Raw genomic sequence first — 15882 nt, forward strand, 5'->3', positions numbered from 1 at the left:
AATGTGTTGAGATGCCCCTTATGTAATTCCAATGGTGTCACGAACATCGTGAATTGTCCGTCTTCTGTCCTGCTGGATCGTTACACGCACTTTCAGCGAAACTTTTCATAGTTGTGAATTATAGCAGTCAGCCCGAGTGTGTCATCCTTCACAAACTCCCATCCATATCTAAATGTCTTAACATCGCTCAGACGGTCTCGCTTGGCCCATAGCTAGGTTACCAAATGCCTCCCTCAGCATGTGGTGGTCTTGAACTACAGTTTTTCAAAGCTTAAAACAAAACTTTAGTAGATCATTTGTTACTTCATCTCTGCCAGTTCAGAAGTCATCACTGGCTGTGAATTCCTCGACAGGGATGTAAGTATTATACAACAACAACACTGGTCTCGATTCCACATTGTCTCATTTGCCCTATTGCAGGAATCCAAGTAATTTTGGAAGTTACGTGATGAATTTAGTGGAGTACAATGTAAGCATGTAGTCAGTGTGCCATACAAGGCGTGATCAAAAAATAACAGGATGTTTTTAAAATTCCCAGGATAGGATTTTCAGTTTTTTCATCTTGTTGGTAGACATGTTCCTAAAACATGTTTGCATTTTCAGCTGTTTTGAATATTTTCTTCACTGCTGACAGTCTAAAAGTTATCTGTGTTTACAACTGCTCAGCAATTTTTATTTTTAAAAAAGGTGCATCAAACAATTTGCATCAAATTTTGCTTGAAATAATGGAATAGAGTGGAGGACCGTACTCAAAAAATGGACTGTGAATTTTGGAGAATCTATTAAGAGTAAGACAAGAAATTATGAGTGGTATAAACATTTCAAACAGGAGTGAGATGGCACTTAGGATGATAGCCCTGGATGCCCTAGCACATCAGTTACCGACAACTGTGAAAGACAGAAAGAAAATGAATCTAGAAAATTACTGAATCACCACTAGAAAGGTTGCTGATGCTGTCAGCATATGCTCTGGTTCATGCCAAGCCAATTTTTTCAGATGTTTTCGGCACGAAATATATAGCAGTAAAATTTATTCCATAATTGTTGAATGTCGACCAAAAACGACATTGTGTATACATCACTCAGGAATAGCTAAATGAAGTCTATGACAATAGAGATCATCTAAAGCAGGTTACAACAGGTGACAAAATTCAGGTGTACAAGTACGATTTTGAAACCCAAGGCCCAATCGTCGTAATGGAAACTGCTTGAAGAGCGAAGGAGGAAAAACATTTAACAAGTTCCATCATATGTGACTGTTCTTCTCACGGTTTTCTTCCATTATAATGGGACAGTGCATACGAGTTCCTGCCTTACTGTCATACAGTCAATTAAAGGACTGCTACTTGGAAGTTATGCAGTGTTTACATGAAATAATCAGAAGAAAGCATTCAAAATTGTGGCAAAACCAGTCCTGGAAATTGCAACACAATAATGATCTGTCACACCTCACCTCAATGCTCGTTCACAATATTTTGACAAAAAACAAAACCGTTACTGTTGAGACAAAAACAGAATCACTAAAGGAGCTCAACACCATAGTGAAAATTGAGTTCCAGAAGTGTTTCCAAGTTCGGAAAAAGCACTGATACAAGTGTATTACATCTGAGGGGATCAGTTTGAAGGGGACAAATTTGATGATGACGAATAAATAAAAATTCTTTAATAAAACACTTTACTTTTGATCAAATCTCATATGGAGGTTTGGAGTGGTTTGAGGAGTGTGCACGGACAGCAAAAGAGGTTAAGGCAATTACTTGCAGCAAGTGGGAAATCTGAGTTCAAGTCTTTCTGTCTCGCACGAATTTCCATATGTCAAATTGGATTATAATCCATAGCTAGTACAGCCAATTCAAGGCATTTACAGTCAGCAAATTATTTTCATATTATTTCGTATAACTGTGTATAGTCATCGATGTCCATGCTTCAGACACGCGTGTAAACAGTAGAACATGTAGAAAAAAAATCAACACTGATGCTCCCACAATGGTGACATGTGCCCCACACAGTCTAAAGATACAATTAGAAGGGCCTCATAGTGGAAGTTTGTACTGCCAATTGTTAGAGCGCAATTCAAAGAAATTTTGGATAGCATCTCACACTGTAATGAAATTTCTTGACAGATCAATACTGGATGCCAGATTGGATTAGCCCAAAATTTTTCCCTTTGCATTAAGTTCACTAACCCACTGACATAAGGCCCCATTTCAACTCTGAACATGTCTTCCAGAATCTTTCGCCTACTTGCAAAATTCTACAGAAGCTCTCATGCTTCGGTCACCACTGGAAAAAAGAATACGACTGAATATTCAGCCACAGCTTAGGAGTTGTATCCAATTCCAGGCCGATGCCTACACATGGGCCATAAATGTGTGAAACGTTTGGTCAGATGCAAAACATGAGGATCCTATTAATTCACCTTCGCACTTAACTGAAATGTGTCAAAGTTTTACCATTAAATAATTTTTTAGAAAAACAATGGGCCTCAGTTTAAAAAGATCAGATGAACATAGTAGAGCACAAAAGATTCACAGTTAAATATTAAGTAGTTTATGAGCTGTTAGAATACCGATAATTACAAAGGGTTGACATCTATGGAACTGCAATTTAAAAACTGAAAACAACACAAAAGTTGAACTATTCCTGCTTTTCTATAAATAAAAATAGTTCATGTATCTTCTCGTCCGTCCACTTATTTTTCACTTAGTAGCTGTATGGCAGACTGCCTAAATTTTTGGTGGTACTTCCAGAATGATAGGGAGGACCATTGGAATTTAACATCTTAATGACAGAGAAGCTGTCTTCTGACTGGTAATGAATCATTACCAGCATTGCACAGGGCTTGCTGTTACATCCCATTACCATTAGATATTAAAATTCTTACACTATACACCAACCAGAACAAAATAATGCCCTAGGCTGAAACTTACCGACAAGCTCAAAATACGTGTCGGATTGAGACTTTAACTCAAATCATCATGTTTTGTTGCCAGTAGTCTCAAAACACACCGAGTTCTCAGGTGACGTTTGTGAGTTCAATGCTGTCAGTATGTGTACCCTACTTTCTAATTATCTCAGCCTGCCCCTGTAGCTGTGGTCGCCACTGAATGCCTGAAAGGTGGCAATTGACTGAAATAATATGCTCAAATCTTGTGGTAGGAAAAATTTTCAGAATTTAGCCGTAAGACTCTCTATTTTGAGCGTGAGCACTCGACCTGCTTACGCTCTCGCTTGCGAGTGGAGAAGCATTACCTTTGAAATAGGGAGGGAAGCTCTGACAGCAGTGCCACCTAATAGCAGCAATGGCAAGCCGGCACTGTGTTAACACTGACAACATCTTCCACTGCATCTTCCACTCTTATCATTCTACAAAAAAAACTGGGTTTGCAAAATGTTTATTGTACCGTAAGATGCTAAATACTTTCACAATACCCAATTTACAATGGCATTACATAACTTAACACGGCACAGAATACGGAAATTTAGAGGACCTGAACATAAATAAGAGGTTTTGAAACTTTAAGCTCTATCAAGAGGAAGAAAAATTGAGTGTGCTGTTTGGATTAGCTACAAGTTGCATTACTTTTAGTATATTCCTTGCACCCTTTCACAGATAATAATTTAACATAAGAATAGTTGGTTACTGCAACTGAACATTTACATTCACTGCAGGTAGAACAACTGTGCCTGGCCTTTATCATACATGACAATCATGTGTTTCGCACATATGCTGAGAGCCATTTTGTAAAAATATTGTTTAGTTGTCTATGGAAGTGCACATCACAAATACAAATTATTCTATTTTGAGATTTTGCAACAGTTATTTCTGACAAACTGATAGCCTATCTATGGACAATGATTTAGCAACATCAATAAGAAAACTGTCAATGAGTGACTCATTTAATCATGATATCATGGGTCAAAGACATTTCAATACAACTTAATTAGATAACGCACTGGTACAATCTTCTCCTCCTCCCATTTCATTCAATATTAATTTTATACCAGTTTAAATCTGTTTTAACAACCGTATGATCAGAGAAAATTATATAAAAAATGAAAGAAAGAATTACAAAGAAATTGAAAATTACCTGATTGACTGTCGACACTGCTAGGAACTGCGAATTCTGAAAATCTGCCAGAGACTGGGCGACTAGATTTACCGCCTTCTGATGCGCAAGTTCCAACTCTGTCTAGGGAGCGATCAGGAGGTGCTCCTTTCCTCCATGCCCCAGCCTTTGACATTGCACTACCTTTGGAATTTGGCTGCATGGACCGGAAAACAAGAAAATTCATAAAATTTTCTCCATTTTTATAAATTTCACATAGTGTCAAACAAGTTAGTCTTATATTACAGTTTATTCTATTGAGAGTTGTACGTAATGGTTTAATCTAATGTGAAATGGGGGAAAAAATGATTGGGGGAGTGTAGCTCGTAAGTCTCTTTTATGAGAACAGCATTTCACTGTTATACCTTCCACAATGGTCAGAATTTCCACGAGAGGGACCAAAACAGGCAAGTGTTCGTTTGCTGAGCTCAAGAACAGCGAGTCAAGATGTCTTAGAGTATAGGTTCATATGTGGTGAAATAATTTGAAGCAATGTGTGGCTCACAAGGTAATACAGAATGAGCACCATCTCATAATAGATAAAATGAAGTAAAAAGTCCACTAGACCTTTTCTGAAGGATTTATCTTGGCCATAATGGAAAACCACCTATATCTGGGTTTTGAACATCACCCCTTTTGAATGCAAATACAGTGAGCTACTCAGGTGATATACATCTATTTCACATTAAAAGCCTCTAAGCTCTCTTTATCAACCAATTGTGCTTCTTAGTGACAACACAATATTCTCCACCTTCTTTTATACTGCCTCTTGTGACATCTAGTCTTCAAATCTGCATCGTATAAGAATATACAGATGCTTTTGAACAGATGGTGTATTTTCTCTACAACTGCGAAAGGATTCTTACAAGAATTTCCAAGCTAAGTCATTAAGTTAATTATGTACTCACACTGTCTTCTGATCGTGCTCTCGCTCTTGCTAGTGACAGAGCTTGACTGATTCTCTTCAGTATTGCTTCATTCTGAAACACAAAACAAAAATTTTTTTTAATATTACATTCCGGTGGTAGTTAACATAATGGTTCTTCACAGAGTACACATAGAGGTGAACAACAAAATATAAACTCCCTGGTGTAAAAACCCACCAGATTCCTGGCACTCGCCTTCCAACTAACTTCTAACATGCTAACTTGTTTATTAAAACAGTGTGACAAGAATTGGACAAAGCATTCATTCACAGTAAATCAACAGTATGAATATAAAGAAGTTTCAGGGGGCAACGAGCATGTAATCAATGTGATATACGAGGTATGTCCACAAAGTAAGTTCTCTTTGGTTGTATAAAACTAATGTGTACAGCCACAGAAAAAAATATTTACTGTACAAAAATCTACAACTGTTAATCTATTTTTGTACAAAGCTTGAAAATTTTTTTAGACACTTGTCATAGCATGGAACAAGTTTTTGTATGCCTTCTTCATAGAAGGTTGCCGCCTGTGTATTCAACCATGTGGTAACCTATTCACTCAGCTCATCATCATGGTTGAAGTGTCTACCACCAAGGACAGATTTTAGATGTAAGAAGAATGATCAAACGGGTCTCCGTAAGAGTTGTTTGGTAACATTTGCCGAGTGAGGTCAGGCATTATCATGGAGAGAGGGGGGGGGGGGGGGGGGGGAGACCGCCTTTTGACAATAATACTCGGCGCTTGTTCTGTATTGCACGGCGCAATTTCTTAATGGTCTCGCAGTAACCATGTGCATCGATTGTTTGGCCTTGTGGTAAGAAATCAATCAGCAAAATGCCTTTTCTGTCCCAAAAAACACTTCACATGACTTTTCGAGGTGTCAAGATTTGCTTAGGCTTAACCTTTGTTGGGGATAAAGTGTGCCTCCATTCCACTGATTGCTGTTTATTTTCAGGGGTGTCGTACGATACCAAAGTTTCATCCTCTGTGACTAAAGTGTGTCAAAAACTGAAGTGCACAGCCCATCCATTATTTCTTGTGTTGTTCAGTAACAATTTTGGGTACCCAACATGAAAAAAGTTTTCAAAATTTCAATTTTACAGTTAACAATTTCATGAATTAGTGATCAGAAGATTTATGGAACTTCCACAGCAAGGACACTAAGTGCAAACTTACAGTTGTGCTTAACCTTCTCTTCAATTGTGTGAACCAGATCATCAGTAACCACAGATGAGCATCCACTTTGTTCTTCATCATGCACTTTATCACGTCCTTCATTGAACAGTCTAACCTATCTTCTAACCATTGCATCACTCTTAGCATTTTGCCGATGAATTTCCTTTGGTTTAACTTTCTTTGCATTTAGAAAACGAATCACAGATCAGATTTCACATGCGGCAGCATTTTCAATTAAAGCTGATATTATAAAGAAGCACTACAAAGCACACGCTGGCAGCAGAGATCTGAAAATATAGCGTACATGTCTTCTCCTTGAGTCAGAGTAACTGCCACACATGCTCAGAACTGCGATAGTTGTGCTGCCTCAGATAAAAATAGAAACGGAACTTACTTTGTGGATGACCTTCATAGTACACGGTAAATAGGACTAATTTTGTGATTCACCGGCCACGTAAGTGTTACAAACGGCAGAGAAAGCATTAAATACAGACTACCTTTTCACGACTGTGAAACATAGCTGAGGTTTTGAAATGGTTTGACTTGTCAAATTGTAGTTTGCAGTGGGTCCTCTAATTATACTGAAAAGAAAGTTAATTGTAAAAAGTTTTGAGAGGCATTGGATGTGTGTAAGGTCATTTGATGCAGCAGGGATTGTTCTTACTGAGGGCCGAGCATCTACCAAGATCATAATGTCACCACTCATATGGCTAGAACTGTCTGGAATTGGTATACCTATGTGAAAGGAGAGGTACAATATACAACTGACCACCATTCAGGATTAGCAAGCATTGATCCCGAGAATGTTTTGAGTTGTTTTGATGCCAAATGCAGTCCTACACAGCATCTTGTGCAGCTCCTGCAACACAAATGTTCAAGTTGAAATCTGTTTTACACAGTGTAGGGATACATCAAGCACGCTGGATCTCATTTTCTTTTCGGATATCTTAGCCTCATTTCAGATATCTTAGCCCTGCAGTCTTTCTAAGATTATCAGGATCTCACAATGGTTCGTTAACTGACACATTCAAACTCAGAATATCTGTCATGAAAACAATACAAGACTATTGGAGAGAATCTAAAGAGTTAATATAATAGAAATAAAAAAGACCATAGTATAAACTGAACATGTTCAACGTATTAGCCATATCAACATCACCTACTCCTACATTTGAGAACATAACACTTTCAAAATCCTTCAGAATGTTCAAAGGCAATCAAAGCCATCAAGGATTTGCTTGCAGCTGTTGAAATGACAGTAAGGATGGGCAGCTTGGTGATACATTACAGGAAAACATAGGAACCAAGTTTGATTGATACGGTAATGTAAAATAGCCTAACAAAAATTTGCAAAATATGGCAGAAATGGACTTAACCATAATAGGTATTATCGGAGATTTCGCTTCTAAATCTTAAAAAAGATTCAGTAGAAGCCTGGAATCATATCATGATTCCTACTTATCCAAAGCTACAAAAAAGCTGCACTGAAGCAGTTGAGTTTACTGCCACTAGGTCAGCTTCTGGAAGACTGTTTTCTGTCACTAATGCACTAGACTCAATGGGAAATTTGACAAAAATTTTATTTTTACAGTCTGTGGGACATACAATGCCAAACTACTGCTGTATTTATTGAGTAATAAATATGATATTACAATGGTTATATGTTGTTTCCTTTTATGCCTTCCTACAAATTCATTACTTAACAGCCATCTTAAAAATGCCAATACTTTGAGGCACCAACAACTGAGTTAACACATCAACCACTAAGCTCCCCGCCCCCAACTTGTTAAGGAATCAAACTTACATGTATAAAACAGTTTCAAACATATGATTACTTTAGAAATGAGTTTATGTGATAAATATATGGCATTAAGCATGTACGTGAGAAAAAGTTTAAAAAATTGGAATTGTGGTAAGTTGTTAAGCACTCTTAGAGCCGTGTCCAGACTAATGTGTAAAACAGAAAAATGAGAAATGCCGTCCAAACTGAATCGCGCACAAACAAATCCATCCTCTGACGTACAGACACTGCACAGAACTTGTTTGTCGACACGCGGCATGGCATTGTTTGACGTCCTGACAGACCATACATTTTCATTCACTTAGCACAGCACAGAGCGGCACAAAGTGTCGATGTGGCTTATTATAAAGCACTGTAAGTTTTTTATGCCTTTCAAAGTTCATGCGATCACATCTTCTGCTCTGTGTGTCATACAGTAATATCATTTTACACGTACATTTTGCGGTATATGCGAATGATGTCTGCAAAATGTTTTGCAAATAGAGTTAGTAGCAAAGAAGAAACAATTAAGAACTTCCTGCCGATGCTGGTGTTTTACTGCGTGAACAGTTAAAATACAGTAAGTGATAAAATGTTTTCCTTTATGAGGTATAGATGAGAAAAAGTTTTGTGTAGATTTAAAATTATATGTTAAGTTTGTTGCAAGTCATGAAGTGTTCTCATTCTCAAATACTGGCTGTATACAGTCTGTGTAATTTGTGTGTCTTGAGTTACTCTGTCTCAAGGTACATTCAAACCTTCTAACAGCAACGCTTGCCTTACTATTTTAAACCTTTAACATACAAGTCACAAGATCTCTCTTAATATCCTGTCAGCCATCCTTTCACCTGGCGTAGTGCATCAAATTGACGTGGCATGGATTCAAAATGTTCTTGGAAGTCCGCTGCAGATATATTGATCCAGGCTGCCTCTATAGCCGTCCATAATTGCAAAAGCGTTGCACAAACTGACCTCTCGATTTTGTCCCATAAATATTCAATAGGATTCATTTCAGGTGATGTGAGTGCTCAAATCAATGAGTCAAAATGTCCTGAATCTTCTTCAAACAAACCACGAACAATTGTGGCTCCGCAACACAGCGAATTGTCATCAACAACAATTCCACTAATGGCTGCAAGTGGTCTCCAAATGGACAAACATAACCATTGTCATAACAATCGGTTCAGTCAGATCGAAGGAAAAATTCCATTCCATGTAAGCACAACTTGCACAATAGCTTGTTGACAACTTCGGTCCGTAGCTTCGTGGGGTCTGCACCACACTTGAACCTTACCGTCAACTCTTAAAACTGAAATCAGGATGCGTCTGATCGGGCCACAGTTTTTCAGTCATCTAGGATTCAACTAACAGGGTTACGAGCCGAGGAAAAGCGCTACAGGCAATGTCATGCTGTTAGCACAGTCACTCGCATAAGTCGTCTGCTGCCATTGTCCATTAACGCCAAATTTCATCGCACCGCCCTAAAGGATACTTTCAGCGTACGTCCTACATTGATTTCTACTGTTATTTTGTGCAGTGTTGTTTGTCTGTTAGCACTGACAATTCTATGCTAACGAGCTCTGTCCTCAGTTGGTAAGTGAAGTCTGTCATCCACTGTGTTGTCCGTGGTGAGAGGTAATGGCTGAAATTTTATATTCTTGGCACACACTGGACACTGCGGGTAGCAGAATATTAAATTTCCCGATATCTGAAATGGAATGTCCCACGCGTCTAGTGTCAACTAATATTCTGCATTCAAAGCCTGTTAATTCCCATCATGCGACCATAATCATGTTGTAAACCTTTTCACATGACAGCTCCATTAACGCACTGCCTTTTCACACCCCGTGTATGCCACACTACCGCCATCCGTCTCTTAATGAGTAGATTACGATAGCATTTTAAATCTTTACATCTTGCTATTCATAATATGAAATACAAAAATCAAATTTTCGTTGCCCATGGAATTTGTTAGATAAGCATCCTGCAACTGTAATAAGGCAACTGTGCCTACGTGTTAGTCGTTTAGTAATTTAAATGACGAAATTGACATTTGCATTAATGGTTCAAATGGTTCTGAGCACTATGAGACTTAATATCTAAGGTCATCAGTACCCTAGAACTTAGAACTACTTAAAACAAACCAACCTAAGGACATCACACACATCCATGCCCGAGGCAAGCTTCAAACCTGCGACTGTAGCGGTCGCACAGGTCCAGACCGAAGCGCCTAAACCCGCTTGGCCACACCGGCCGGCATTTGCACTAATTTGCCTTTAATAGTGATAAGCCTAGTTAAATCACAGCAACACATGGTATGTCAGGATTTTAAAAAAGAAACAACAGAAATACCTTGAGATTGGCTGTGGGTCCCAACAGCTTGATGAGAGCTCTGAGCTGTCTGCTCCGTTCTGAACTCACTCCGACATTTGCCGGCTTCACAGCAGAGACGCTGCCTTCTCTGATCTGTCCTCCAGAAGTAAAATTCGCAGTAGGAGCACCGTCTTCTCTGCTCTGTCCTCCGGAAGTGGGCTTCGCACCCGCACTGGGACGGTAGGCCAACAACTGCTTCAACGTATTGTTCTGGATGGGCTCTGAAACACCCACCGTGCCAGGCCGTGTGCTCTCGCCAGCAGAGTCTGCTCTCTGGTTGACATTCGGTGAAACGGAACCACCATTTGGCGGCAGTAGATACATCATCTGCAAAAATTGCTGAGCTGTGTATTCACATCCAAAGAGAGAGAAGATTTTTGAGAAAAAAATTCAAAATGTAAACCAAATAACCCACTAGTGAGATAAATACAGTGTTATTTCTAAGTATCCCTGGGTTTTCACAAGATGAATGTGCAAAAAGTTAAAGACGTGCAGAAGAAAAGGCCTGTCAGCAGACGGAGCATTTCTCCGAGTTCTGTTTCACAATACACAGTGTTAGTCAGCGCAAGGTGTATAATGGAGTAGTGTGTGTGTGTTTAGTGTCCTCATATTTGCTAAATGTGAACATACTGTGGCATTTCGACAATGATTAAGACAAGTTGCAAGGACAAATCAATCCAAGTTTGATACAACTCAGTGAGTGGAACAGGGGAAAAAAAATAGGTAGACTACAACCACCAGCAGAGAAAGTGGAGTGTCTGCAGGAACTGTTTATCCAGAGCCTGAAGAAACTGACAACACAAGCAAACAGAACCACAGACTCCACAGTTGACAGACAGTTGCATTCTACAGAAATGTTTGCATGTTAAAAGCATACCGACTGCAATTACGTGTGCTGACTACTCTGGACAATGATCTTCGCTCTGACTTTTGCAATGACCTGCAGTGGTGCTGGAAGAACACAATTTTTCACAAACATCAGTTTTCAGAGATGATGCCTCAAATCGTGTCTAAGAAAGAGACTTGTTATTTCGTGTGTGTTTGGGACACATAACTTCCACGTGAGACTGTGGAACACATTTGTGATTCACCTAAAGTTAACATCTTTTGTCTGTCCCACTCCAAAATTGTAAGGACCATTTACTTTACAGAGATAACAGTGACAGGTTTCGTATACCTGGACACAATTTCCAACACTTTCTTTCAATGCTGAAATTCGAAGCCAGTAGCATGTTCGTCTAGAGCCTACTAGTAGTAATTTATACGGCCAGCCATTATGGGAATGCAGCATATTATTTACAAAAGTCGTCCAATAAGCAAGTTTATCCATTTTATTTCTCTGCAAAGTAAGCTGTGCATAAGGGCTGCCGTGTTTGACTGGTATGTGTTTACAACACTCACAAAGGCTTACAATGCATACTGCCACATCTTGCTAGTATACTGTCAACTAGCACGGACTATCTACTACAATGTGTGTCCGCTTGTGAGCAGCACTCTCTGTCATTAGTTTTTCCATACCAAAATAACTTTCCACTGTCATTATCCATCGGAAGTTAACCTCTGCCTATGTGGAAGGCTGTACGAGCATTCAAATGGAGATGAAAACTGGGTCCAGCATTCAACCTCCAAGACAAAACAGCTAGAGCTTGGTGTGGAACAAACCTGGTGAAAATGTCCAAAAAAATTAAAACAAGGCAAAGATCACAAGTGGCAGGAGAAGTCATGGCAACCAATTTTTGAGACTTGTCAGGGACGTCGCTCATTACTACCTGTCTCTTCCTCAACGATAACGCTCAGCTTCACAAAGCTCTTAACAACCTAGGCCGAGCTCGATTCGACTCTGAAATGTTCCTGCATCCTCCATATTCACCAAGTCTCACTCCATGTAATTTTCACGTTTCCCCAACTCAAAGGTCATCTTGGAAGTGATCACTTCAACACCAATGATGAAGTCACATTAACATGAACAGCTGGTTACGAGCACAGGACCCAAGCTGGTACAAAACAGCTTTGGAAAAACTTGTGCCACATTACCAAAAAAGGCTTGGAGAAACAGGGAGACTATCTAAACAGTAACCGAATTTGAATCACATTGTTACAGTGGCATATTGTTACATTCCATCCTGGATTTTCCACTGTTCGATTAAAAAGCAACACATGCGTTGTGCATTGTCAATAAAATTATTTCAGCTTGATAAATTGTGTGTAATCTCTATACATTAAAGGCACTGTCCTGGTTGCCTGGCTTGCTGGCTCATCATTGGCCAGTCCAAACCGCTCAGGACAGAAGCTTGAAATTTGGAGAAGATGTGGATCTTACACTGTAAGTGTCATTTACAAAGGGATATTTTGAAATTCCAATCCTAAGTGAGTGAAATAGGGGATTTAGGATTTTTCTGAAAAATGCCACTTACGGCAATTTTGACACTAGACCTACAAAAATTGGTATTTGGTTTGTCATAAATGTGTGTTTCAGCAGTTTTGGAAATCTAATCCTACGGGTGTGAAATAGTGGTTGAAAGATTTTTTTTAATATATCATTATTTAATAACTACTTAAGCATTTTTAAACCTATGTCTATGAACACTGGTATTTGACTTCTCGCTTACAAATAAAAAATAAAATAAAATAAAATTTGGCTTCTCAGTTAGAAATAACAAAAGTACATGGGATGAAAATTTTTTTGGAAATATTTTTTTGTGAAAGCATTTTTAATCTAAATCTATGAAAATTTGTATTTGGCTTCTCTGTTAGAAATAGAGAATATGCATGGCACTGTTTTTGGAAATTCAACCAAGGGTGTGAAATGTTTATGAAAATATTTCATTGCAAAAGCATTTTTAAAGTTAAATCTTTCAAAACTGGTGTCTGGCTTCTTGGTTAGAGATGAGAAAATAGAGGTTTCGGTTTTTTTTTTTTTTTTTTTTTTTTTTTCCAACCCCTAAAATGATTAAATAGGGTCACTCTGATTCACTGACTCATCATCGCCAAGCCCAAACCATTATAGACAGAAACTTTAAGTTTGGAGAGGGTGTGGATCTTCCACGGCAGACATCGTTTAAGAAGGGATTGTCTCCAAAGGGGTGAAATAGGAAATGAAATGCATTTTGAAAGCATGGTGCTATTAAAGGAACTTTGAAGTTAGAACAACAAAAATTGGTATTTGGTTTCTCAGTCAGAAAATAAAAGATAAATTTTTCACTGTTTTTGGAAGTTCAACCATCAACGGAGTGAAATAGTTGATGAAAGTTTTTTTTTAATAATCACGAAAAAACTGTAAGGTGTCCCTAGAGAGGCCCCAAAAACAAACATTTGCTTAGGTTGCGTTTAAAGGCTTCCCATAAAAATCATACCTTGTTCATGGGGTAATAAAACTGGATCATAAAGAAGTGCTGGCAGTGACCAGCCTCAACTCATAAAAACAGTTGAATACGACGCTGCAGAATCTCAAATGTTGCTGCCACAATCTCTGATGTCACTGCCTGAATTTCACGGATGTTTTCTCATACATCTACCAAGTTGTGTGGTTTGTTCCTGTAGACCTTGCATTCCAGAGGAAAAAGTCAGGTGGTGTTAAATCAGGTGACCTTTGCTGACGCACTTCTTTCAATATCACTCTGCCAAGGAAAAATTATTCAACCTCAGCCACAGTCACTTAAGACGTGTCATGTGGTACCATCCTGCTGTTACCAGACGACGGTAAGTTCTTCATCATCTACCTGTTTCACAAATTCCCAATACATTTCGATGCAAACTGTACTTGTCACGATAGACAACTGACAACTGTAAACCTATACGGATACATATTAGCTTTCTTCGCAGCTATGTGACATGCTCTGTGACATTCCACATACCAAAAATAAATGTCGAGTATTTCACTTCAATCACCTTTTCTTCCAATAATGATGGCTGTCCCCAGCTGTGAAGATCCAACACCATTCCACTGCTCCCCATATTGTTCGATAATTTTTGTAAGCAGCATTTTAGATCTCATGTGCGTGTCACCAAACCGTTCAACAAACATTCACTGACATGTCTTAATGGAACCAGTAATCCAATATTGTTTCATAAGAAACTCATGCTCTTTGACAGAATAGTGACACATTATTAGTGAACACTGAACTCCAGCCACACTGACACACAGAAACACACTGTTGTTTCAAACGATATTGCAGAATGAGTGTTGCCATGTGAAACCTCATAAATTACACAGTGCAATTTCAGTGTAAATACGCACACATTTGTGAGGTCTCTTGCGTGAGACACCATGTACTAAAGCATTTTTAAGGTTACATCTATGAAAATTGGTATTAGACTTCTCGGATTAAAAAAAAAAAAAAAAAAAAATACATGTTGCAGTGTTTCTGGAAATTCAGCTTCTAAGGCTATGCAATAAGGGATGAAATGTTTAAGAAAAAATTTTGTTACATTAAAAAATTTTAAAGCTGATTTTATGAAAATTGGTATTTCTATCAGTTAGTTGTAAAGAAATATTTGTTACGGGATGAAAGTTGCTGTGGAACATCTCCACAAGAGCAGAGAAAGCATGATTAACAAATTCTTTTGACTCCAACTACCAAAATTGCTTTTTGGTCAGAAGTATATTTGGAAAATACCTTGCTTATAAGGCCTTAATTAGTGTGAAAAGGTTAGAAGGTGTAGCCATTTGCTAACAATATAAAAATCTGACTAAATAAAAACAAAACAAAAATCTCTGCTAGCCATACTGTCTACGCAAGCGAAGCTAGCTCTTTTCGTAAAATAGGGAAACTTGTTTATTGGACATCCCTCGTAAATCACGATCTGACTGGAAAGGGGCTTTCAGCTTGGTACACTTAAACTATGAAACAAAGTCTTACATCGAAGTCTCTTTGCTCTAGTTTCCAGCAGTCCTGTTGTGGGACACTGGCAGAAACTAGTCACAATGCAATAAAATAATTAAGCAGAAGTGGGAAAATGCATCCTTCTTTCCATAAATTTCTTGTGCAATGCCCATTGTAAAGAAAATGTATGAAATTTATAGGTTCTTGTTCTATATTTCAACGGCTCGATAAACACTGTGCACTGAAATGATCAGTAACCTTCTAAATATTTTCATGTACCACTTTATAAATTTTTTCTTTCCAAGAGATCAATCTGCAGTTTCCAATTTTTTTAGATTATCTCACATCCCGCGTGTGTGTGCACGGACACTCCTATACTTAGCTGATGATTTAGTGTTGCTTGTCATCAGTGGACAGCACTGCAATACAGTTTTTTCTTCGAACCACGACTGGCAAGTAAATGATCCAGTTAATGCCTGTGCAGACATTTGATGTGCACAATTTTGTGGCTTAAAGGGTTAGTACACCAAAATACCAAATTACGAGTAATTAACCATCACAAATTATTCAAGTTTCAAAAAAAAGACATACTTTTCAAGAAGATTAAATCACTTACTTGACCTTCAGTGACAGTTGTCTGTTATGCCATAATTGGCATGTTGAGTGATGAAAAGCATTCACATATTTGCTTCCAG

General features: G+C 38.4%; 1 protein-coding gene across 30 annotated transcripts in view; it reads right to left on the reverse strand.

Moving 5' to 3' along the window:
• LOC126293757 (lysine-specific demethylase 4C-like) overlaps positions 1-15882 on the reverse strand; it is a 332566-nt gene that overhangs the window by 208576 nt on the left and 108108 nt on the right. For all 30 annotated transcript variants that reach the window (XM_049987134.1, XM_049987126.1, XM_049987129.1 and 27 more), the window contains 3 exons: positions 10344-10691; positions 5018-5089; positions 4092-4266 (listed from right to left, as the gene is read on the reverse strand). In XM_049987134.1, coding sequence (XP_049843091.1) covers positions 4092-4266; positions 5018-5089; positions 10344-10691 — 595 coding nt within the window. The remainder of the gene's footprint in view (positions 1-4091; positions 4267-5017; positions 5090-10343; positions 10692-15882) is intronic.

Source organism: Schistocerca gregaria, chromosome 10 (assembly GCF_023897955.1).
Source record: "Schistocerca gregaria isolate iqSchGreg1 chromosome 10, iqSchGreg1.2, whole genome shotgun sequence".
Lineage (NCBI taxonomy): Eukaryota > Metazoa > Arthropoda > Insecta > Orthoptera > Acrididae > Schistocerca > Schistocerca gregaria.